Consider the following 26854-nt stretch of genomic DNA (forward strand, 5'->3'; position numbering starts at 1 on the left):
CCCATTGCACAGATGAAAAGGGCATCTATGAGAAAATGTTGACATTCTTTGAAATATGAAATTATCATTCATTACGGTGATAATGATATTTGTCCTACAAATGTACAGAGTTGTTGTGAGGAGAGCACTTTGGAGACTGTGAAGTGCTAGGGAAATGAGAGTGACTTACTAGTATCTGAGCATTATCCTCAAGTCTGATTTCACTTTTTTGATTATTTCTCAGTCACTAACAAGTGACTATGGGTAAGTCAATTCACTTTTATGGGTCTCAAGTTCTTCCTCAGTAAGGTAAAGAGATGGGACCAGAAACAAGTCAATTAAAAAAAACAAAACAACACCAGGGCAGCTAGATGGCGCAGTGGATAAAGCACCAGCCCTGGATTCAGGAGGACCTGAGTTTGAATCCAGCCTTAGACACTTGACACTAGCTGTGTGACCCTGGGCAAGTCACTTAACCCTCATTGCCCCACCAAAAAAAAACCCAACAAAAACCCAAAAAACAAACCACCACATTTCATAAGCACCTACTCTGGGTAGGGTTCTGCCAATACAAAGACAAAATTCCAAACGTCAACTGCCCATAGGGAGCTTACACTCTACTGATGAATTCCATGGTTCTTTCCTTCTCAAATGGTCCATGACTTTATGATTCAAAGTGCATTTATAGAGGAAGGTCTCAGTGGAGTTCATTCTCTACCAAAGGAACATTAGAGTTTTAGGAATAGCTAAGTCCATGGTGGTAGTCCTCCATTCAACCTTACATAGATATACAAAGAAATTTACAATTTTTTTTATTGTTTTCAGAATAGATCTCCCTAAATTGTCCAGGCTGGAAGTACAGTGGCTACTCGTGGTCTGATCTCACTGCTGAGCAGCACAGGAATTCTAATCTGTGTCATCTTGCTCCTTCTCTGGGAACCTGATGTTCCTCTGCTCCCAGAGCTTCAATCATATGCTGGTGCCAGACAGCATAGACACTTGATCATCTTTAGCCCTACTGTAGCTCAAAACTCCTGTGCTCAAGAGATCCACCAGCTTGAGACTCACTTTCACCCTCAACCCTTCTATTCCCCACCAAATAGAGACCTCAGGCATGTGCCACTAGACCCAGTGGAAATTTATATTAAAAAAATAAATCACTGCTTGAAGAAACAAAGCTTACTTATTCCCTTGAATGAGTTGCCTCATTGGGTACTGAGTTTCTAATAACTGAAGGTGTCCCAGTAGATGGTGGATGGCCACTTGGCAAGGGGATTCCTGTCCCAGGAGGAATTGGAATAGATGACCCTCAACCCAGGCCCCTTCCAGCTGTGCAATTTTAAGATGCTAGGAGATGCTGAAAACACCTTCATTCTAGAATGAATTATATCAACTTGGAGGTAGCAACTAAATGAGACTTATCTGAACACATAGAGGATTTTTGAAGTGGAAAGGTCTTTATAGACCATCTGGTCCAAGTTCTTCCTTTTTACAGAAAAGGAAACAATCGATCATAAACATTTATTAGGCTCTTACTAGGTGGCAGGCACTGTGTTAAGTGCTAGGGATAGAAAAAGAGGCAAAAGACAGCCCCTGCCCTCAAGGGGCTGACAGTTCAATGTGGGGAGACAACAAATAACTATGTATAATCAAGCAATATATGGGGGAAAAAATGATGAACAGAGGCAAGACACAGAAAGTAAGAGGGGTTAGGGATGGCTTCCTGTAGAAGGTGGGATTTTACTTGGGATTTCAAGGAAGCCCAAAGATGTGATGGGGGTGGAAGAGCTAATAAATGGCAGGGCCTTATTTTGCCCAGGTCTCAACCAATCAATTACTCAATATTTATTAAGCCAAGAAAATCCCAAATGGGGTCACAAAGAGTTGGACATGACTGAAACAACTAAAAAACAACAAAATTCTGCCAGCAAGGAGAATGGTAGAAAACCATACCCCACTCAACCTCTTTCCACAAGTCAGCCATGTTCCAGAATGGGGAATTTTCTGGTAGGGGGTTGTGACAGTGGTGATCTTTTCCCATCCAATGCTGTTTCTAATGTTTCAGCAGCTAGATCCCTTTCGTGTTGACTGTATCTAGCTTGCCTGAGCCTCGATAAGACCCTTTCTTTAAGATACGGCGGGGGTCATCCTTTCCCACAGGAGCTTTGGGATTTTAGGACTGAATGGGTTTACCACCCTCCTTACACCCCTGTTGTGGGGACTGTTATTACTGTCACTGTCAGCTGTAAATAGTAAAAAAAAAAAGAAAAAGAAAAAGAAAGAAAGAAAAGAAAATGAAGAAACTGGTATCTGGTTTCATTCAAGGGAACGAATGACCTTTGTTTCATGACTTATGCTCTTGGCCCAGCAGGGAGGAGGGGGAGAAGCTGTGCTTTCCCTATATTTATTCAGCTCATTTGGCTCCATTTGCTTCTCCAGATGTGAAACAGCTTGCTTAAGGCTTCAGAGAAAAGACCTGGGAAGCTGGGGAGTGAAGACTTGCACAGCAGCAGAGGGCTGACTTCCCCTCAGACTAGAATGTTTTTAGAGAGTTTAGGGTCCTGCTAGAGTGAATGACACGACGGCTTTCATTAGTTGTAACAATAACTGCAAAATCTATGTGGCGTTTACATGTTATCTTATTTCACCCTGACAATGACCCCAAGGTAGGTACCTTTATTATCCCCATTTTGCAGATAAAGAAACTGAGGATAAAACCCAACATTATGCCGGAAGCCTTTCTTAGCTGTCATCAGCCCCTCCCCACTTTGTGCTTTCCTCTCTGAGATGGCCTTCTATCTGCTGTGTGTGTGTGTGTGTGTGTGTGTGTGTGTGTATTTTTTCATATGCTTTTCATGCTATATTTGCTGTTATAATGTGAGTCCTCTAAAAGAAGGGATGGTGTCTTTGTCTTTCTTTGTAATCCCAGTGTTTAGCATAGTGTAAGTGCTTCCTAAATGCTTACTGAACAGTCTGACTTAATGGGGCTGAAACAGGTTAAGTGACTTTCTCAGGGTCACCTAGATTTTCCCAACTGCAAGTCCCACACGCTCTGTCCACTGTGGTTTATTGTCCACAAGTACTTTCTTCACAATAACTTGTGGAAAGAAGTAGTAACAAGTGAGTGTTCTTATTCCCATTTCACAGATGGAGAAACTGAGGTTCAGGGTGGCAAAGGGTCCAGAGACACCACTGAAAAGCATCAAAGTTGAGCCAAGTCTTTCTAAGTCTGGGTCTAGAGCTATTTTCAATATATTATGCCAATTATTTTCTAATAAATAACTCACCATTATGCAGGTGTTTAAGGCTTGCAGAGTCCCCCTCCTATGCCAGTCTTGGGAGGCAGATAATATAAACATGTTCAAGGTCATGCAATTCTTAAGTTGCAGAGACAGGTTTCCAAACCATGTCTCACAAGCTTAAGAGCAGGTTGCCACCTTGTCTACCTACTTATGGTTCATCACTCAGAAGCTGTGCTTCCAATCAGAGACAAAGTGAAGTGGAGAACTGGTTGGGCAGAGTTTAATTGAGGAACCTATCGAGATCAGAGGCAGCCTGAACTTCCTGCACATAAAAATGGAATTGGGAAATGTTTAACAAAATAACAAAAATACAACACAATATAGACAACGTGATTTGTAGTTTTCTAAGTCAATATGTTGTCCTAGAGACACATTTTATTTGAGTTTGACAGTACTGACCTGGATAACTTGGGAGGGGGGTGAGTATGGAAAGAACTGAATTATCCAAATTGGTTGGCTACCTATGGTTAAAATCAACATTTGTTGGCTAACTTGGCCCACTCTCCATTTTACTGGAGTCATGACTCAGACTCTTCTTGGAGTTTCAGAATTGGGGTTACCAGGCCTCTTCTGTTTGAAAGGAAAACAAATGACAGTGCTGTTCTCTCAAGACCTCTTAAACTGACCCAAACAGTACCAGGTCCAACGTAGGGGAAGTGATAATCCCATTAGCCTCTGCCCTGGCCATTGCCCATCTGTGGGATCATGTTCCATTCTGGGCACCATATTTTAAGAAAGAGACTGCCAAGCTGGAACCTGTTTGGGGAAGGCTGGTAAGGATAGTGAGGGGACTTTACACCAAGCTATGTAAGGATGAGCTGAAGAAACTAGAACTGCTCAGTCTGAAAAAGAGGGGGCTTGTGGATAGAATAGCTGTCTCTAAGTATCTGAGGAGCTGTCACAGGGAGGAAAGATTAGATTTACTCTGCTTGGCTCAAGTAAGCATAACTAGGAAGATGAGAGGAAATGGCAAGGGGGCTGATTTAAGCTCAATGAGAGAACTTCCTAGCATTCAGAATCGTCCCTACATGGGTTGCCTCAGGAAGGAGTGAGATCCCCATCCTTAGATATATTCAAGAAGATGTTGGATGGAATTTGTTAGGGCTATTGTAGGACACGGGGGGGGGGGGCGTCCATCAGGGTTCTCTTCTTGTTCTTATCAAGTCCCTCTCTGATTGCTTCCCTTGGTGATCTTATCAGCTTCCAAAGACTGAATTACCATCTCTATGATGACCATTCTCAAATCTACTTGTCTTGGCCTAATCTCTCTGCTGATCATCAGTCTAGACCTCTTGATCTGGATATCCAGTAGACATTTTTAACTCAACATGATCAAGACTGAACTCCTTATCTTTTCTCCTAAGTCCCCCCAACCCCTTCCAAAATTAATGTCCCCAGGCTCACAACCTAGGTATCACCCTTAACTCCTCACTATTTCTCACCTCCCAAATCCAATCTGTTGCCAATGCCTGTAGATTTCACCGTCTCTCAAACCTGCCTCCTTCTTTGCTCTGACAATGTCATCACTCTGGTGCAGACCCTCATCACCTCATTCTTGGCCTACTGCCATAGCCTGCTGGTGGCTCTCTCTGCCTCAACTCTCCTCATTCTAATTCATTCTCCATTCCAGCTGCCAGTGATTCTCCTAGCCGCCCCCTACTCACTAAACTCCAGTGGCTCCCTATTGCCTCTAGGATCCAATACATAATCTTCTGGCATTCAAAGCCCTTCTTCATAACATAGTCCCCTCCTACCTAACCAGTCTTCTTCTGTATTACTCCCTCCAAGGCCTTTCCAGTACTGTGGCAGTGGCTGACTGTCTGCTTCATAAACAAGATACTCTGTCTCTCAGCTCTGGACATTTTTCTCTGGTTACCTCCCATGCCTTGAATGTTCTCCTGCTTCATTTCTACTCACTGGCTTCCTTTAAATCCCAACTAAAATCCCACCTTCTAAAGGAAGCCTTCCCTAATCCCTTTCAATTTTAATGCCTTCTCTACTAATTGTTTCCTACTTAACCTGTACATAGCTTGTTTGTGCAGATTTGTTTCTTGTCTCCCCCATTGGAGTGTGAGATTCTCCAGCAAACGGACTGTCTGGACTGTCTTTTGCCTCTTTTTGTATCCTGAGCTCTTAGCATGGTGCCTGGCACATAGTAGGGGCTTAATAAATGCTTGATGACTGACTGACATATGCTGTGATGGGAGTAGATTTGCATCATGCAAATCTAAGTTCTCTTTCACCCCCCTCAAATCTGATGATTCCTTCAATGTGCAGTTGTTTGATACTGTAAGATAACGTCCAATATACTCTTTGTATTAAAAAACCTGAGCCTCACCAATGCCCCTAGAAACTCATCCCTTAAATACCTCCAGGATATGGATCAAAATGAGCCAAATGGATCGTAACACTGATACCCCTCCTGCTCCTCCCCTCAAAGTTTGAGTCATTTACCTCCTAAAACACTTTCTCATCTATTTTCTTTTATTATTATCACATCATGAGGAAGATAAAGCAATGTACCATAACTCCTGTCTGCTCAGAACTGAGACTCAGGCACAGAAGGGTTAAACACCACGATCCAGGTGATTTTGTAGATAACTACAGATTAGAATCCTGCACATTTACACTGAAAAGCCCTTTAACAGAGACAATGTTAGAACCCCATTACATATCAGGCTAGAATTGGGAGGCACCTTAGAACCAAGAATGCTGGATATGGAAGGGCTTTTAGAACAAAGAATATTTGAGCCAGAAGGAATCTTAGAAAAGAGGTTATAAAGAGATGGGAGGGAACTTTGTAACACAGACTACCAAAACAAAGACAGATGAAACTAAAAAGGACATCAGCAAACTAAAGGCAACAAAAATCCAAAGATAATTAACAAATGTTTGTGAAGTGCTTTTTAGACCTCTAAGCACCATCTAAATGCCAGCCATTATTGTTATGATTTGTGTTATGCTCTATGGTTTGCCAAGGTCAGGTAGCTAATTAACCACAAACTATTTATTCCTGGTCTTCTTACTCTCCGTCCAGAGCTTTATTAAGAGACATTATAGTTAAGCAGCTGGAGTAATTTGCTTTTGCTAGACTCCTCTCCGGTGAATCGATACCAAAGGTCCAGCATCCTCTTCAACTATCCTTTGTGGCTGAAGAGCTGACCCTGGGCACAGCCCTTAAACAGTGATTTGATCCTATACTTAAAGGTCCCAGTGGCCAATGCCTACCTCCATCATTGTCTTTGCCATCACCACATGCGGTTTCCATGGAGGTGTCACAGCCTGCACCTCTCCAGCCCAGCTGACAGACACAGTGCCATCCGTTCAGATCCAGGGTACACCTTCCATTCCCGTTGCACAAACCAGGACAGCCTTCTGCAAAGCAAAAGATCAAAATTCAGAGGTGGCTATTTTAGGACATGCAGAAGAGAACCATGATTCAAGACACAACATCAACAATCCTGGCATGAGAAACTCTTTCCCCCGACCTTATAGCTCACACTGGGATAATGTTTTGCAATGCCCAAAATGCTTTCCTCACAGAAATGTCTTATATCATTTTATAAGTAAGGAAATTAAGGTTCAGTGCCTGGTTCCCGGTCACACAGCTAGGGCGTACACTGAGGTGTGGGGTAATGGTTTGGAGTTGGGAGGCTTGGAATCCAAACCCCAATTCTGTTACTTACTACCTTGTGGGTCTCAATATCCTCATCTGAAAATGATAGAGCGCACTAGAAACGTTCTAAGATTCTTTTTGGCTTTTGACCCTGTGGCTGTCGAGTCTCTAAATTCTATGATGATGTGGCAACACTTGGTCAACTCAAACACGCTGCTTTGGGGATTATTTCCACCCTGTGATTCTGTTCAGAACTCAAGACCGGCCCGGATCGTCTTAGCACTTCTGTATGAACGGCTCCACACAGCTATCACAGCACGAAATATTCGGTGCTTGCTAGGTCAACCACAAAAGCAAACATGACTCACATCTATACAGCATTGTACATTTTGTATGGCGCTTTCTTCATGACAACACTGTTAAGCGGAGAGTTCTAGTGTTATTATCCCCATTTAACAGATGAGGGGAACTGATGCCCAAAGTTAAGGCAACTTGCCCAAGAGCACATGGCTAGCGAGAGGTACGTGTTTCCTTGTATATATTCTTGGGTAATGAATAGGTTCATATGCACTCATCCTGTTCTCTCTTGTTTATGTCCTTGGTGATGATTCCGCATCACCTGCTAAGCCAGAAATGCCTGGAAGTTCAAGTCCAGCCAGACTCATTCAGGGTGTGCTGATTCAGGATGAGTTTGGGTGCAGGAATGGTCTTACTCCATTGCCACAGGGATGTCACTTCCAAAGATGAGATCTTTTTTACTCCCCGAGTGGTCAAATAAGGCTGCTTTGAAATTTTTATATCAACTAGATTTTTTAAAAAGGTCAATCCCCAGGCTGATCCAATTCCTGAATGTGTAAATGGGCTGGGGGGGGGGCAAAGAGACAGGGAGAGGAAGAGGGGACTTGGAATCTACAGCAAGACAGAAAGCTCAAAACTAACCATCCTGTCTCAGATAAGTCATCTCAAATGTCACTCTCTCCGTGTCTCCCCTGATCCTTCCATTCAGGAAACAAATGCTGTCTCATAGTTTGTATATGGATGACGTGTCCTTAGAAGGTCAGCATCCAGTCAGTTCCCTGCTACACAATTGTTCCTACAAACTACTCTTAGAAAAGGTACTTTTGTTGTTATTGTTAGGATAGGTACAACTCTTCATGACCCAATTTGGGGTTTTCTTGGCAAAGATCCTGGAGCAGTTTGCCATTTCCTTCTCCAGCTCATTTGACAGATGAGGAAACTGAGGCAAACAGGGTGAAGTGACTTGTCCAGGGTCACACAGCTAGGAAATGTCTGAGGCTGGATTTAAACTCAGGATGATGAGTCTTTCTGACTCTAGGATCAGGGCTATGTGTGCTACAGGGCCAACTTTGTCCCTGTACTTGTTACATTAAATCCAATGTCCAAAGCAAAACCCAGAACAAAGAGCACTGAGGCATGGAGGAAATACTCTAATCTCTTGAATGTTGTCTTGGGAGTCAGGATTCCAGCAGAGATTCTAATTCCAGCCTCGACACTAACTCATTCTGTAACCCCAGACAAGCTGCTTCATCACTCCAGCCTTAGTTTCTTGATGTGTGAAAAGGGGGTGGAATAGGACCCTGCTACCCTAACATTCTAGGATTCAATTACTTTATGCCTGGTTTATGAACTCACCATGTTCTGCTCTGTATTTTTGCCCTGGGTGTTCCTGTCTTATTCCTATAGGCTATTAATGAGCTCCTTGAGAGCAAGGCCCAGCTGTATCCACCTCTGCTTCTCCCTCAGAAGGTAGCGGCAAACCCTTCTCATAGGAGACAGTGTGTCAATATTTGCTGAATGAATGAATCATCTGAGCACTTGAGTTCAAACAGATAGGCCTCCTTTAAAATTTTATATCAACCAGATTTTTAAAAAGTACTCTACAGAAAATATATGACACAGATTATTAATATGCAATGCTCTCAAGTACCACAGGAGGGTAGACAGTTAAAAGGACACCTGGGTAAATCACTTTGATTTCCTACAATTGCTATTCTTGGCAGCCGATGGTCTCTGCTTTGGGTAGAGATCTGTAATGGTAATCCGACAAGCAGCATTTTCACTGGCTGGCCCTCAACCCTGACTCTGCTCGTCCTCATCTCATCCTCCTGGTTTCACTGGCTTGTGTGAAGTCTCGGCTAGACTCCTGTCTTATATAAAGAGCCTTTCCCCTAGTCCCATTAATGCTAGTGTTTTCCCTCTGTTGATTATCTCCAATTTATCATGTATTTATCTTGTTTGTACATAGCTGTCTTCGTGTTGTCTCCCTCATTAGACTGTGAGCTCCTTAAGGGAGTGAGCTGTTTTTGCCTTTCTTTGTATCTTCATAGTAGGTACTTACTAAATGTTAGCTGACTGCATGAGAGTAGAAAATATGAAGTAAGACTGGTCTGAACTTTGGTTTCTTCCTTAGATTACTAAGTGACCTGGAGAGTGAGGGGGCTGGGGGCACCTTAGAACAGAAAATGTAGAGTATCAGAACTGGCAGGCACCACAGAACAGAGAATTACTATCCTCTCTCCTTCCTCATTTTTTTTTTTTTTTGCAGGGCAATGGGGGTTAAGTGACTTGCCCAGGGTCACACAGCTAGTAAGTGTCAAGTGTCTGAGGCCGGATTTGAACTCAGGTACTCCTGAATCCAGGGCCGGTGCTTTATCCACTGCGCCACCTAGCCGCCCCACTCTCCTTCCTCATTTTATAGATGAGGGAACTGAAATCCTGGGAGAAGGGATCTGCCAAGATCCCACAGCTATTCAATTGTAGAGCTGGGTCCAGAATGTGGGCATCCCGATTGCCAGGCCAGGCCAGCTACCTTCAAAAAAACCCCACATTTTCCCCCGATAAAAATGGATTCGCTTTTGTTCCTCTTTCCTCTCAACTCCCCTGGTACTACAAAGCTTAGCATTTGTGTGATGAAAAGAGCACTGGATTCGTGGTTTGGGCACTTAACAGCTGCGTGCTAATGGACAGGGACTGTTTTTCTCATTATTCATATTCCTAGCACTTAGAACATGGCCTGGGCACAGAGCAGATACTTGGATATGTAATTGGACTTTTCTAGTCATCAGTTTCTTCATCTATAAATTGGGGACCACAATTTGTACATACTGATCTCAAGTGGTTTTGAAGAAAGTATCTTGTGAACCTTAAAGATGTATAGAAGAGTGATATTAGTATTGTTTGTGTATATTATTATGGGCGAACCAGGTAACCAGGTTTAGAGTTGGATCACTGACTCCATCATTAAATTTTCAGTCATTTTCGACTCTTTGTGATCCCATATGGGGTTTTCTTGGCAAAGATACTGGAGTGGTTTGCCATTTCCTTCTCCAGCTCAATTTTACAGATAAGATACTGAGGCAGACATGGTTAGGTGACTTGCCTGGGATCACACAGTTAGTAAATGTCTCATCTTCCTGACTCTAGGTCTGGCACTCTATCCCCTGAGCCACCTAGCTGCTGAGGTATAGAAAAGTGCTATTATTATTGTTAATGTATATATATTTTTTCTTTTTTTTTTGTGAGGCAATGGGGGTTAAGTGACTTGCCCAGGGTCACACAGCTAGTTAAGTGTCAAGTATCTGAGGTCAGATTTGAACTCAGGTCCTCCTGAATCTAGGGCACTGTGCCACCTAGCTGCCCCAATGTATATTTTTTCTTATGGGAGAATCATAGGTTTAGAGATGGACCATTGACTCCAACCCCTTCCTTTTACAAATGAGAAACTGAGGACCAAAAAGGTTATGTAAGCCATTAGAATGTGCTAATCTGTTATCCCAAGATGGAATGTAAACTCCTTCAAGACAAAGGATCTTATGTTTCTTGTCTATGTCCCTCCCGGACTAGCCCCAGACAGAGCACAGAGGAGATGCTCAGTGAATGTTTGCTAGTAGAATAGTTGAAGAAACCTATACCACTCTAAGTGGTAAGTTGTCTGTGTCCCTTAGGGTTGCAAAGAGTGAGAAGGCAGAGAAGAACAGGAGCCTGGGAGTCAGGGGCTGGATCTGGAGGGCCAGTTCTGACACTTCTTTGGCCGTGTGATTGTGGGCAGGCTCTGGGCTTTAATTGCTTACTATGTGAAAGAATAATCATAGAACCAACCCATAGTCTCTTCCTCCTCGGGAGGAGGTTGTGAAGTGATTTGGCAAAGCAGGAAAAAAACCCCAACATTCTATTTGGAGACAAGGACACCTTATTGTAAATCCTGGCTCTGCTTTCTATGAATTAAAGCACTATGTTATTATCACTATAAGGATGGATAAAGGATAAAAAGATAATGTAGGTAAACCACTTAAAGCATTATAGAAATGTGAACTGCTCTCATGGCTCGGTAGCTATGCTTGATATTTTGAAATCCTGCATAACTTTAGAGGTGAAAACTTGTGGTCACCCATGATGGTCTTTTGGCCTTGGATCCATGGAAGAAGATAGCAGGCTGAAATGCAGTAGCAGGGATGGTTTTATCCTTTGTATTTGTATCTTCAGCACTTGGCACATTTTATAAATACTTGTCGATTAATTTATTACTCATGTTGTTGAGCAAATGATTATATTCTATAGTAACATCTAATAATAGGTAAATCAAACCACTTTACGGCTTTCCCTAAGCTATAATGTCTTCTCTTTACCTGTTAATCTCCACTCTACCATCCAGTGCCCTCTCTGAATGCCTCTTAATAATCTCAGGTGGAAATAATCATTCATTCCCTCATCAGCCTGAATAGCATTCTTTACTCCCCTTCCACTCTCCCACTAGATTTGTGCACATAGTTCTTTGTGTCTATGTCTATTCCTATATCCATGCATTTGACCTTGTTTATCTTTTGTATCCTCCCCAATAACTAGCACAAAACTATGCACGTGGAAGGACCTCAGTAAATCAAAGAACATAGGATCACAAGCTTAGAGTAGAAAGGTACCTCAGAGGCCATCTGGTCCAACCTCCCCAACTTGGAAGATGAGGAAGCGAGGTATGTGGCCTGCTCAAGGATACCTGTGTTGTGAGTAGCAGAGAGAGAATGTGAACTCAGCTTCTACCACTGCAAAATCTAGCATTCTTTTTGCTGAATCTAATGAGGGGACATTTCTGCAGCACATCAATGGTTTGCAAAACTTCCTTTTTATGACCCTGTTTTATGGAAGAGGAAAGTAAGGATCAAAAGGGGGACATCCAGGGGACAGCTAGGTGACACAGTGGATAAAGCACGGGCCCTAGATCCAAGAGTACCTGAGTTCAAGTCTGGCCTCAGAGACTTGACACTTATTAGCTGTGTGACCCAGGGCAAGTCACTTAATCCTCATTGCCCTGCCCTCAAAAAAGGGGGGGAATCCCTCATTCAAGGTCATGTAGATAATAAGAGGCATAGCCAGGATTCCAACTCAGCTCTGAATACAAATCCAATGGTTTTTATTTATGTTGAATGAATCAACAACTTATAGGGTGAACACAGGCTAAAGTTATTTGAAGAAAAATAAAACAAGGAATCTAAGAGGTTATGCTGTATGGAGATGGTTTGGAGGAACTGGGGTGTTGACTTTGGGGAAGAGAAGACTGGGAGTGCGAGGGAGGATGATGGCTAGAGACATATATCTAAAGAGCTATCATGGGGATGGGTCATTATTAGAATTCTTCTTCTTGGTCCTGACAGGCAGAATTAGGTGAAAGTTTAAAGGCAGACTTGGGCTCCCAATGGCTATAGCTGTCCCTCAAACTGAAACAGGCTGCATCTGTTACATTCATGCTCTGATTTCATTCTACTTTGGCAATTTTTAAAAGTTTGAGTCCTGGTTCTGATATCACCTTTGAATCCATAAAATCCTTTTATCTTCCCTGAGCTTCAGTCTTCTCATCCACAAAATGGGAATGATAATGTTTATTCTTATTTTAGAACCACAGGCTCAAAAGCTAGAAAGGATCAGAAGTTTACTGTGAGGATTGGGTGAGGGAACACGTAAATAATTCTGTTTATATCAAACACTATAGGACTATCTTGCTCTTCTTATTATTAAGCTTTTGTTCTTGTTCAGACTCATTTACCTCCCCAGGCCTCCTGCCTGACACCTTAGGGGCACTGTTAGAAGCAGAGCTCTGGGACTTCCAGGGCTAGCTGATGGGCTCTTCTCTGAATCATAGTTTCCTAAATGTAAAATAAGAGGCTTGGACTAGATGACTTCTACGGACTGTTCCTGTTCTAATGTTCTGTGATTCTGGGAGAATCTCGCTAGTGTGAATTCTATTCAAACTGCCAGGTGCTTACTGAGGACTTACTGTATGCCCACCACTAGAATGGGTTAAAGACCATCATTGGGAACCACAGGTTTTCACCTCTAAATTTAGACGAGATTTCAAAATATCAAACATAATCAGCCAGTACTGAATTCAGAGATTCATAAAATGTGAGAGCAAAGGAAGTTGAAGCACTAGACACAGAATGTGTGTTCTAGGAAGGACCTTAGAATATCCAATGTTAAAAGACATAACAGGACATTAGAGTTGTTAAGAATTTTAGAATACAGAATGTTAGGGGGAAAAGAGCATACTGTCATAAATATTTGTTGAATTGGAATGGAATACTAGAACCAGAGGAGACCTTTGGGACCATCTGGTCTACTTCCTTCATCCTACAGAGGACCCTGAAGCTTTAGAGAAAGGAAGAGACTTGGCCACGGTCATATGGCTAGTCAGTGGCAAGGCTGCCATCTTCCTAGGCTCAGAAGCACATCTACGGCATATAAGACTTCTAAAAGTTGAAGAAGGCCTGAGGGGGAGAAGACCATCCATGAGCTCCCACCACAGAATCTGTCCATGGACAAGCCAAGTAAGAATGAACCAGCTGTTCTGGGGGAAGAAAGTGGGATCAGGGGCACTAAAGAGCATTCATAGGTAATTGCCCAGCTGTTTGGGTTTGGTAGCCAGACTCAGTTACTGTTAATGATCTGAGCAGTTACCATCCCCCACCTCCCTTTCCCCAATTAGTCCCAATTATAAATTTCTTTCCTACAGCTGGGACTTTCTTTCAGTTAAGCCTCATTTCGACTTGAAATTGGTCTTGGGGGAGAGAAGGCCTGATCTTAAAATGAGTAATTGGCAAATTGCTTTCTTTCGCCTCTACAAGGCTCTGAACAGAGGGCATTTGATTTCCTCAGCTGTCCCAGGAAGCTCAGGGGGCGAGTGGGACAGAGTGGTGCAGGAAACAAGAGGCCATTATCTGCGTGATTCAGGGGGAAATGCTACTGCATTATCATCATCATCACTGGGATAATATAAGTAGCAGCTGATCTCCTTGTCTTAATGAACATCAGAGGCAGTGTGATAATAGCAATGAACTTGGAATCAGAAGAGCTGGGTTCAAGTCTCAGATCAACTTCTTATCGGGGTGGGACTTTAGGCAAGTTGACTCACTTCTCAGTGTCCTGGTTTCCTTGTCTATAAAATGAGGGGGTTGAACTGGATGGTCTCTAAGGCTCCTCCTAGCTCTGACATTCTGTGTTCTAAGGTTCCTTTAGTCTCTGACATTCTGTGTTCTAAGGCTCCTTCATCTCTGTTATTCTCTGTTCTAAGGTCTATCTCAGCTTTGACATTCTCTGTTCTAAAGCTCCTTCTAAGGTCTGTTCTAGCCCTGACATTCTGTGTTCCAAGGCCCCTCCCAGCCCTGACATTCTGTGTTCCAAGGCCCCTACCAGCCCTGACAGTCTCTGTACTAAGGAACCTCCCAACATTCTGTGTTCTAAGGGCCCTCCTAGCTCCGACATTCTATTGTTTTTCAAAGAGCTCAAGTAAGTATGTTACCTGTTGAAGGTATATTATGTTAGTCAAATGTGTTCTATGTAGGGTCCTCTTTGCAAAAGGCTGAAAGGCATTCTAATTGGAGGAACTCTGAAAAAAAGCCTGCTATGGCAGGAACACACACCCCACGGTCTTAAAACTGACTTAAGGGGGAGTTGTTACGGACCATGTTATGACTTCGTAACTGTTGAGACCTTAAGAGTTCTTCCACAGAATTTCTTTGAAACAAAGCACTTGCAAGCTGAATTAGATCCACTTTTACCTTGGAGCTTGTTTCATAGTGAAAAAATAGCAATGGGCTTGAATACAGACTCCACCATTTATTCATTGTGTGAGGCTGGTTGTTTAAGTATGCTAAGTCTTCATCTTCATTTATTTTTTGTTTGTTTGTTTTGTTTTGTTTGTTTTTGAGGGGCAATGAGGGTTAAGTGACTTGCCCAGGATCACACAGCTAGTAAGTGTCAAGTGTCTGAGGCTGGATTTGAACTCAGGTCCTCTTGAATCCAGGGCCAGTGCTTTATCCACTGCGCCACCTAGCTGCCCTAGTCTTCATCTTTAAATAGAGGTTTTTACCTTACAGGGACGTGTATGTGGTGAGAGTTAAATAAGATGAAGGATATCATCAGCTGGGTAACTTTGAAATGTCAAGGGTCCATTAATTTCCCCCATGGCTATTCCCTCTGCCCATGCAAACTGTATCTCCTTCATGATTTTGTAGACAAAATTTGTATGAGTTGCAGTGGGGAAGATATGCCATCCCTTGGTGGCCAGCCTTCTGTGATCAAGCCTGTTGTCTCTCAGCCCAGCTGGTTCTTAGACAGCCAACACCCAGTCTACCCCAGGGCCCAGATCTCAAAACCCATCTAGCTTCCTAGGTTCGACTGCGCTTGGGTCTGTCTATTCACTGGAATAGAGCCCAGGGTCACTTCCATGCCACCAATAAGCATCAGAGGAGGCTCTTAGCGTAATTGCATACTGTTACGTAAATGTCAGCTCTCCTCATCACCGTTATTACTATTACTTCAGAAATTCGCCCCAGCCCTTGGTTGGCAGCATGAAGCAACTTCTTCCAAAATGACAGACGGGCTTTCAAAGCAATATCCTCTGAACCAGTACTGAGGCTCATCCAAACCCCAAAGCTCAAACTCATCAATTATTCAGAGCCAAAGTGACATTAACAAGCTCTTCTAGAAAGGCTAGTGCTAGGCATTTGGCCAAAAGAATGCGCATTTAAAGTTTAGAAAAGGGCTGAACTTTTCCAAAGAAAGGGAGTTCTTTAAATGACAAACCACAGAATGTCAGGGCTCTACGGGACCTTGGAGACCCCTGCCCCCTTCTTCCTCATTTTAGAGAGAAAACAACTGTGGCTGAGAGAGGAGACGTGACTTGCTGGGTGTCGCACAGAAAGTGGCGGAGTGGAAATTCAAACCCAGGCCTCCTGACTCAAAGGCAGACAGCGTTCCATACTGTAGGATGCTCCCTCACATGGGAGGCTGTCTTCTCTGTCCCCGGTGTAGCTGAAGACGCTCGACCTAGCTAGCTATCTACACGTATGCTTTGCTTGTTTATACCTTCCCAAGAGGGCAGTGACACTTGTCAGAGAAATCACAATGATACAGCTGTTCTTCAGTACTGTATTGCTTTCCTATTCTCCAAGTAACCTTTCAGAACTTCTCAACAGAGATGTCCTAAAGTTTTAACTGGCTGACTTATGCATGGTGTGTTCCTTGTTTCTGGAGGCAAGAGGAAAGACAGAAAGGATGAGGAAGGATGCGATGAATGACCTTACTAGTTGTGCGATGGACAAGTCATTTAACTTTCCCATGCCTCAGTTTCTTCATCTGTAAAATCAGGCTATTGGAACTGATAGCTTCTTGTGTCCCTTCCAGCTCTAATTTCATGAACTTATGGATTTCCTACGTCGTTTCACTTTTTTTTTTTTTTTGCGAATGAACTAAAAAGTAGCAGGATCTTAATATCTATGCTCATGTCACATCCTTCTATTAGACATGAGCACATAGACTAAAGCAGGTGCATCCCCCTCCCCCAAGTGTTGATGATAGAGAGGAGAACAAAGGCAGTGCTTCATGAACATCTGATCACGGATCAATAACAATACTTACCCTACCTACCTTACAGGGCTGTTGTGAGAATCAAAAGAAACAATGGATGTTCAAGTGTTTTATTCACAGACTCACAGACTGTCAGAACTGGAATGGTCCCGAGAGCATAGACTCATAGAATGGTAAGGGGCCTATAAAACGAAGCTGCTTCTTGCAAAGTGACAGTACAGCTCTCAAAGCAATATCCTCTGTGCTACTACTAAAGCTCATTCACACCTCAAACACATTCTAATGGCCCTTAGAACAGAGGATGTCAGAGCTAGAAGGGACCTTAGAAATCACTGCTCCTACCCACAGTGTTCTAGAATGAATGAATGAATAAACAAATCTTCCCCCCTCATGCTTGGATTCATGGAGGTCTCTGAATTAAGAGCCTCAGTTTCCTCTTCTGTTAAATGCCAATTAAGAGCACCTCCTCTTGCTATCTTAGAGGGCTGGCTTGGAAGTACTTTGGAGTGTATAAAATGTTTGGTGTTGTTATCATTATTTCATCCTTGTGAAGGGTCCTTCATTAGGCAGTTGAGAGAGCACAACAAACTGAGACCTGGGAAGACCTTAGCTTACAAAGGCCAAGGGCTCCCACTGCATCCAGGGATACTGCTGGGTCCTTCTGACCTATATCTTGCCACTAGACTCAGGAGCAGAGTGAGGCTGGTGACTGCACAACTCTGCCTCTTAAGTCCAATTCACTTGCCAGAAGACAAACGCAGGCATTCTGGCCCCTAGTGTACTTTGTTGGACCAATGACATCAGATCTTAGTTTTCTCATCTGTAAAATGAAAAGGACCAGATTGGACTAGAGTCTCCCTAAGGTCTTGTCTAGCTCTAAATATTATGATAGAATGAACTATTTTTTTAAAAAAAGTTTCAAGGGCATTAACTTTCCTGAGTTGTTTTTTCAATTTAATTGCACTGATGCCTTTTATTTTTATTGGTCATTTTAGAATATCTTTCTTGATTCCCCACACATTGAGCCTTCTCTCATTTAAAAAACCACCCAGTTAAGTAAAACTAAATTACATCTATTAGTTTATGCTGCTAATATCTCACCTCTCTCATCCTCCAATCAAGGTAAAGATGGGAAAGATGTATTTATGCTAGTTCAATTTTACTTTATGAGACTGGGTTTATCTAGGGTCAAAATTTAGTAAATATTTATTCAGCAACTATTATATCTAAAACATTTAAAGACACTGGGGAAGATAAAACATTGAGTTAAAACTTGGCCATTCCCCTCATAGAATGTACAGTCTGTTGAGGGATATGATACAGGTACCAATAACTACAGAGTGTCCCCCAAGTCAGGGCTGTTTTAAGTCTCACCAGCCTAAAAAAGGGCACTAAGACTTTTGGGACACCTTGTGCACTATCCAATAGTACCTTGGAAGTCAAGATAGGAAGTCTTAGGAAACAACGTAGGATAGGATATAGATGGCTCTGGAACCCTGGTTTTGAGTCATGGTTTTGAACCTAACTACGTGACCTGAGTTTAGAAGCATCATATTGTAATAGAGTAGGAAAACAGGGGGCAGAGGTTCAAATTCTAGCTGTGCGACTTAGTTACTCTACAATTTGGAACAAGTCACTTAACCTTTCTGGAAGGCTCAGTTTGCTCTTCTATGGAATGAGGAGTTGAGTGGGTGGCCTCTAATGTCCTTCTGGGACTAATATTATGTGTTTTAACATTTGCGGTCCTAAGATCCTTCCCAGGTCTGACAACACATTTTCTGTGTTTCGGCATCCGATGTTGTAAGGTCTCTTTCATGTCTGCCATCTTCAAGTCCCTTGGGGCTTAAACATTCCCTGTTCTAAGGCCCTTCCACCTCTAACATTCTCCATTCAAAGGTCTCTCCTCTTCCAGTGCTGAATGTCAGAGAGTCTATGATAAAATACCCTTGCTGTTCATGTTCAGTTAATGCATTTAAGTCATTGTGTGATCTTGGCAAGTCACTAAGTATCGTGATGCTGTTCTAGCTACCCTCAAACCTACAGGCACTTTGATTACCATGACTAACCTGCCTCACTGTCCCCCTCCTCTAATGTAAAGAAGAAACTCCCCTATGAAAAATTTTAGTGCCTTCACTTTTCTTCCAAGTCATTACCACAGTTTGAAATGGCAGTCGATATTTCTAATTAAAAGCCAATTTGGCCATTGCAATTACAATTTCATAAATTAAACTGGCTAATGAACTGAAACTTCCAATTAAATGTTAGTGCTCAAATACCTGAGCTTCCCAGAGAAGTGAATCTTGGAGAAATAAGATCTGTTTGGGAAACAGGGAGTTATCTAATCATCGTCGATAGGCAAATGAGAAGGGAAAAATAACACACATTCTGACCCAGGGCCTGGGGACCACAACTCTTAATTAGTGTTATACCAGCCATTTGTAAGGTAAGATATCCCAAAGCCAGTTATTTCTTTAGGGGAAAAGGAATGATACCACAAAATGATGGAGACACTGCTCTCAGGATCTTTTCAACTCTCCTGAGGTTTCTTCCCCTTTCAATCCACACCCCCTGCTCCTAATATTTCAATTCTGATGACCTTGGTCAGGGGAGGTGGGGAATGGGAGGAATGGTAAAAGATGGGTGGAAAAAGGAGTGGGGGATTGGGGTCATGGAGAGTAAAGGACATAGATGTGGTGGTAGCATTCCACAGAGACCAGAGCACCTGGGAAATGAGTAGCGCTCCAGGCATACCACCCCCATGGGACTGAGACCTCCGTGTCTACAATGGGGTTAGGGCAGCCTGGAGGTGGTAGGTTCATGGGGATGTATATCGATTATTATCTATACAATTATCCATAACACACACACACACACACACGCACACGCACAAAGACAACAGGAAAATAGAGGAAGGAAGACCATACCTTTCACTACCTTATCCAGATAGTGAGCTTGGGAAATAAAAGACAGGACATTTAAGGTAGGGTTGAGTAAGTGTCATATTGCCCATCACAAGACAATGCAGGTGTTACAGAGGAAGAGGAAACTTGGCCAACAGCATCAGAATGTACCTCTGTCCCAGGAGGAAGAGCATCGACCAACAGCATTGAGAAATAGAGGCTGGGCAGAAGAGCAGGGCCCCAGGGGAGAGGTTTCTCACCCATCCACTCTGACTTTGGGAACGTGATCAGAACAGCAGGAAATCAAACACACATGAATGGAAATGAATGGAAGGCAGGAATGGGGAGGAGCAGAAGCAGCAGTAGAACAAGGCAGGTGTGGCTTCCCCTCAGAGCTGGCCCTTGCTGCCAATGCCAATGCCAGGGGAGAGACCGGCTGGACTCTGGAGGTCTCTCTTTTTAAAATTCTTTTTTTTTTTGGTGGGGCAATGGGGGTTAAGTGACTTGCCCAGGGCCACACAGCTAGCAAGTGTCAAGTGTCTGAGGCCAGATTTGAACTCAGGTCCTCCTGAATCCAAGGCTGGTGCTTTATCCACTGTGCCACCTAGCTGGTCCCACCTCCACTCTCTTGATGAATGGGAGCCATGGTGGGAATTCTGGGAAAGTTAGTGGCCAAGGCTTGGACTTGACTTTGGAAAGACTCAGATATCAGTTCAGACACTTACCAGTTATGAGGCCTCTGTCCATCAATTAACCTGAGTTTAAGAATCCCCATCTATAGTCATCCCTGCCCTGTCTGCCCAAGAGGGTAGCCATGAGGATTCAATGTGCTTTGTAAACATAAAGTGCATAATTATAAATTATTTCCATCACATAGAAAAGGAACATCTCTAGATAGAGGCAAAGTGGAAAGAGCATGGGATCTGGAGCCAGGAGCTGTTTTGGAGTTGTTTCAGTCATGTCCAACTCGGGACTTGGGGTCACGTCTGGCCTCTGCCACACACCAGTTGTGTGGCTTCCCTGAGCCCCTCAACTATTAGTGCCCCCTCCCTCCACTGTATTTCATTTTCTTTCTCTTATATTTTACTCTTTCTCTATTTATAAGTGTATATGTGGTCTCCCCCAAGAGAATATAATCTTGAGAATAAGGATCGATTCATTCATTGTAGGTGTATCTACCTAGCATCAGGCACACAGTAGGTGCCTCATAAATGGTGTTGGTTTTGTTTGCTAGATGCAGGGTTTCCTGTGGGGCTTTTGAATCTGGCTGCATATAACAGTTTGAATGGGCCGTAGCTGCTCGGACACTGTGCTTTAGCTCATCACTGGGGATGGTGCTGGTGAGATCTGTGCTCTAAATGAGGTTTGAACCAGATGACTTCTCATGCTCAAGTCTGCAATTCTCCTACTATAAATAGGATTCTGGATTAAGCAGGACACCATCAACAATACCCCAGTGACCATGGAACCTCAGGGAACACATCTGGACAAACATATTTAATTGTCACCCAAATTCAGGATTGACAAAAGATTCTGGAGATGTAATTAAAAAAGAAATAGAAATCTTCTTTTAAGATTCCAAGGGAAGATAAGATACATCTCTCCAGAATCATAGAATCTCAGACCTGGGAAGGGACTGAAGAGAGCGTCTGCTCTCATGAATGGCTAAATAACAACCCTCCCTATAACAGCTGTAAAAAGTGGTTTTCTAACCTCTACCTGAAAGTCTGCAGTGAGGGGGAACTGATTACCCCTAAGGAAGCTGGTCCATCAAATCTTCCTTTCTCCAATCATTCTGATGACCCTACAATGGATGGGGTCCAGGTTGTCACCCTCCTTCCTAAAACAGGGCACTTGGGCTTGATCACCACACTTTAGACTGAGTCCGACCAGGGTGGGGTAGTACAGCAGGACTATCACCTCCCTTCTCATCTCTGCCTCTCTTAATCTAGCCACACACCAAAGCAGCACTTTTTTTGGCTGCAAAGTTTCCCTGTCAGTTTGTAATGAATTTGCAGTCCGCTAAAATCCACAGATCCTCATTTACTTATTCCTTCTCTACCTCATATTGGCACAGTTGATTTTTTGATCCCAAGCATAAGACTTAACATTTGCTCTTAGTAAAATTCCTCTTATTAGATTTGCCCCTTCTCTGGCCTGTCAAGATCTTAGTTCTAGAGGTTCCCTGGAATTACATATATATATATATATATATATATATATATATATATATATATATATATAAAATCTTTGTTCCTTATCTAAAACATCATCTACTTTTTTTTCCTAAAGTTCTCTCTTTTTTTCAGCATTCTGTTAATTCTTCTGAATACATGGGGAAAAGACTTAATTAAATGCTTATCTGTTTTTTAACATCTGCTAATCTACCTTTTAACTAGGATCACCGGTTCTAGGCTAGAAGCGGAAGTGACAGACCTGTGGCACTAGGGAGCAAGAGACAAGGGAAGTTCTTTTGGCATCAAATGCTGGAATCTGAAATCCTGAGTCTATCTAGGAAGAATTTCCTGCCCTGTGTTACTACCAGAAGTTACTACCAGAAGATCTACTCCTTTGACCTCTTGGACCCCAGTTTCCCCATCTGTAAAATGAGAAAAGTTTACATGATCTCTCAGGTCCTTTCCGACTCTTACATGCCATGGTGTTGTTACTGTTGTTCTGTTTGTGACTATTTTTAAAATTAGTAGCTGTTCATGGAGGAAAGGGTCTCCCGCTTTAATCTGACCTCATGACCACTGTCTGGTCCCACAAAATACTAATAGCCTGTATTTATAAAGCCTTTTAAGCTCTGCAGAGTGCTTAAGAAATATTATCTCATTTTAACTTCATGACAACCCTGGTGGGGGGGTGCTACTATCATGCTTGTTTTACAGATGAGAAAATGGAGGCAGATGGAGGGTAAGTGACTTGCTCAGGAACATACAACTCGTAGATGTCTGAGACAGGATGTGAAGTCGGGTTTTTCTGATTCCAAATCTAATGGTCTCTCCACTGGACCACCTAGCTGCCTCATAAAAATAACAACAGCTCACATTTTTATAGCTTTTTCCCCCTGCAGGTTTGCAAGCCCTTCCTCATAAGTATCTTGCGAGATAAATGGTGTAAACACAAATAGCCTTATTTCATAGATGAAGACACTGAGGCCCAAAGAACTGAAAAGACTTGGCTATGTGAAGTAATCCATAAAATTTCAGAACTGGGATTTGAATTCAGGATTCTGGTACCGAGACGAGTTCTCTGTTGTGCCAAGTCTTATGCTTTTTTTTTAATAGTTCCCTATATTTAGTAAGTAGCTGGTATGAGATTGGCATCTTTGGGAATGCATCAGTGGAAAGGAAAGATTGTTTATGCACCACACCAAGCACAGCCTTGGTGCAACCTCCACACTGACCAGCTAGAAGACTTGGTTGATATATGATATTTCTCTTCCCATATCTGTCCCCCTATCTCATCCTCACCTCTTCTGCCTGCTTGCATTGTCACAGGCTGGCCCCTAGGCCTGGAATTTAATCCCTCACTGTCTGTTCCTATTGAAATCCTTCTCTTCCATCAAGGCCTAGTTCACATGCCGCCTCTTTCATTATTAAACCCGCCCTGAGCCTTCTTAGCTGCAGTGATCTCTCCCTCATCAAACTGTCACGTATCACTTTTGGGGGGCAATCTCTTCTCTGCTCTTATTATATTCCGTCTTGTATGATATTTATTGGTATATATTTTGCATTCTCCTTAAAGTAAGATCCTTGAGGGCTATGCCAGTGCTATCTTTATAACCTTAATATCTAGCTCTGTATTTTGCACATAGGAATAATAATAGCTAATATTTATGTAGCACAATGTGCCAGGTATCGTGCTAAGTGCTTTACAAAAATGATCTCATTTGATTCGCATAACAACCATGGAAAGTAGGTGCTAGATGAGGAAGCTGAGGCAAACAGTTTAAGTGACTTGCTGAGGGTCACATAGCTCTAGTAAGTGTCTAAGGCTAGATTTGAACTCTTGGTTCAGGGCTCTATGTCACCACATACTAAATGTTTAATAAATTTTTGTTGAACTGAAATTAACCACACTGAATGATCTCCATTCTTGAGTTAAGCCGGGTTCTTAATGATCTAGAGAGATCCAATAAAGTTCTAAGGTATATGATGGTACGGATTATTTGGGTCAGAGTTGACTCTACCATCATAAGACTAACAAAATGGAGCTGTACAATAAATTCAGACATATTTCTTCTATGGTGATATCCAAGAATTCTCTTTCCTTTACTTATTTTTTCATTCTTGGAAGGTACATCCTTGAATTCAGTGATTTTAACCATAACTAGGTCTCCAATAGAACGTGTGTTCCTTGAGAGTAGAGATTTGTTATTTTAAAAAAAAATGTATCCCAGGGGCAGCTAGGTGGCATAGTGGATAGAGCACCGGCCCTGGATTCAGGAGGACCTGAGTTCAAATCCGGCCTCAGATACTTGATACTTACTAGTTGTGTGATCTTAGGCAAGTCACTTAACCCCAAGTGCCTCACCAAAAAAAAAAAAAAGTATCCCTAGCATATAGCTTAGTGCTTTGGTATGCAGGAGGTGCTTAATAGATGTTTGTTGATTGATAAACTACCTGAGGTCTTGGGTACAAGAAATATGAAAGTGTTTGGGTGATGATGACTTTGTCCCAGTGGTAATGACAGCTACATCTGGCCTCTAAGGTCCTGCATCTGAGGCCACACAATCTTGCAGGCAAAGGTCAATGGATCCTGCCTGGATGACCAACTGTCAGGGACGTTATTGAGGGAATCAACGCATCAGGGCTGGAGATTGGGCTATATAATCTGTAACATCCCTAGGAAACTCGAGATTCCGGGAGCTCTTGGGTTTCTATCCTCAGGCTGATTCCTCTAATTTAGCATCGATACCTGACGTACACTGAAATCTCCTGGTGCCTTCATCTGGTCAAACACTGCTCTGCTTAAGGTAAGTTTGTCCAGAACCCTGTATAGCTTCTCCTTCCCCAGCTGGGTCATAGGTGCCCTAACTGTCCTGACCCAGCAGGTTTACTGTGAGGTCAAATGTAGGGTTATTACAGTCACTGATACCACACGGTGAACTCAGAGATAAGGGCTTATGGTTTGCACAAGTGAAACCTGATAGTTGTCAGGCCTAAGGGGGGAAAGTCTTCCTTAGAAAGCACAGCTTTGCTTTGTGGATTGCGCTCTACCAGGAAGTCTGCTGTTACTCAATCATGGAATCATGACATATATCAGAGCGAGATTATGTTCTCAACTCCCTAACGTCAATCTGGTTTAAAGACTGGGGTTTATCACATAATGAGAAATTTACTATCTCTACTGTCTCAAATAACCACCAGTTTGGGGTCAAGGCTTGGAATTTTTAAAGATATTATCAATTGATATGTCATGGTAATCTTCTATGACTTAATATAAAGGGCTAGCACAGGTCCTTTTTCTTTCTTTTCTTCTTTTTTTTAAGAAGCAACATATTTTTGGGTGAGGAAGCTATGGAAAGGGCCCTGGGTTTAGAGCCAGGAACCTGGGGTTCAAATCTTTGGGCTGCCATTTACCAGTAATTTAGGGCAAGAAACTATACTTGTAGGGGCAGCTAGGTGGCACAGTGGATAAAGCACCTGCCCTGGAGTCAGAAGGACCTGAGTTCAAATCTGACCTCAGATACTTGACACTTACTAGCTGTGTGACCCTCAGCAAGTCACTTAACCCTCATTGCCCTGCAAAAAACAAAAACAAAAACAAAAACGAAAAACCCTATACTTGTGTGAGCCCCCATGTTTTCATCTGTAAAACACAGAAAATTACACTTGTGTACCACCTATCCCCCAGGTGTGCTATGAGGACAGGATTTTGTGAACCTTAAAGCAGTACACAAATGGGAGAGATTACAATGCTCCTTTCTGAGCCTCTTCTTCATCTGTGAGATAGGGATTCTAATATTCACATTAAAAATCTCATGGGTTGTTGTGGGGATGAAACGAGATCCTGTATGTGAAACACTCTGTAACTAAAGCATATAAATGGTATATGATGGCCAGTTATTGTTATTTCTAACAAAATTATTAACTCATGATAAATTACATATTGTGGTCCCAATTGTTTCCCAGAATAGAGAAACAAATTCATCCTAAGAAGGGGGGAGATATGTTTCCCACCTTTTCCTGTGGGAATTTGACTATAGGACCCCCTTCCTTCTCCTTGTTGTTGAGTCATTTCAGCTGTGGTTGACTTTCTGTGACCCTGTTTGGAGTTTTCTTGGCAAAGATATCGGAATGGTTTGCTATTTCATCTATCTATCCATGTTACTAGCAGTTTTGAGATGTGGCCTAAAATAACTCATTTTACCTTCCGTGGTAGGTAGACTGTGTTTCACAGATGGAGATATGCATATTTGTGCTCAGAGAAGGTAGAGATTACCAATTAATCTTACTCTAAGTATATGAAAGAATAGGACGATAATAAACTGCAGGGGTTAAATGTCGTGACTGGACTAGATGGGCTCAAGGATCCCTTTGCTTTTCACATACCTATGAAATGGGCTGATGTCTGCATAAAGCTGGGTGGAGAGAAATGCAAGATGGCCTGGATCTTGGAGAGGCCCCATTTACTGAGAACACGCATTGATTTCAAAAATAAAAGACAGGAGCCCTCGATAATCATGGAACCAGCCCCATGCGCCTTTAACATGCGTCATTCTTGTGGCCATACAGTTAAGTATTGAAGGATAATTGCTCCTATTTCTAAACATAGGGCTGACAAAGACTTTCCTCGTAACAGCTTTGGGAGGGTACTATGGCTCATAGAATTTGACTTGTACATGGTAGGACCTGGGAGGATCATAGCATTTAGAAGAGATCTTAAGATCATCTAAGGCAGCTATAGTGGTGCCATAGTGCACAGAGTGCTGAGTCTGGAATAAGGAAGACCTGAGTTCAAATCCTGCCTCAGATACTTACTAGCTGTGTAACCTTGGACAAATCACTTAATGCCTGCTTGCTTCAATTTTCTCAACTGTAAAATGGGGAAAATACTAGCACCTAGCTACCATGGCTGTTGAGAGAATAGGAGATAATATTTATAAAGCCCTTCGCATAGTAAGGCACTTTGGGATAACATTTCAAAGCACCTGACACAAGGAAGGTGCTTAA

At 42.6% G+C, this 26854-nt stretch overlaps 1 protein-coding gene across 1 annotated transcript in view; it reads right to left on the reverse strand.

Annotated features, from left to right (window-relative positions):
* TENM4 (teneurin transmembrane protein 4) overlaps positions 1-26854 on the reverse strand; it is a 1214428-nt gene that overhangs the window by 156465 nt on the left and 1031109 nt on the right. Inside the window, 2 exon segments of the mRNA XM_043992715.1 lie at positions 6510-6656; positions 19698-19724. Of these exon segments, the coding sequence (XP_043848650.1) occupies positions 6510-6656; positions 19698-19724 (174 nt within the window).

Source organism: Dromiciops gliroides, chromosome 3 (genome assembly GCF_019393635.1).
Source record: "Dromiciops gliroides isolate mDroGli1 chromosome 3, mDroGli1.pri, whole genome shotgun sequence".
Classification (NCBI taxonomy): domain Eukaryota; kingdom Metazoa; phylum Chordata; class Mammalia; order Microbiotheria; family Microbiotheriidae; genus Dromiciops; species Dromiciops gliroides.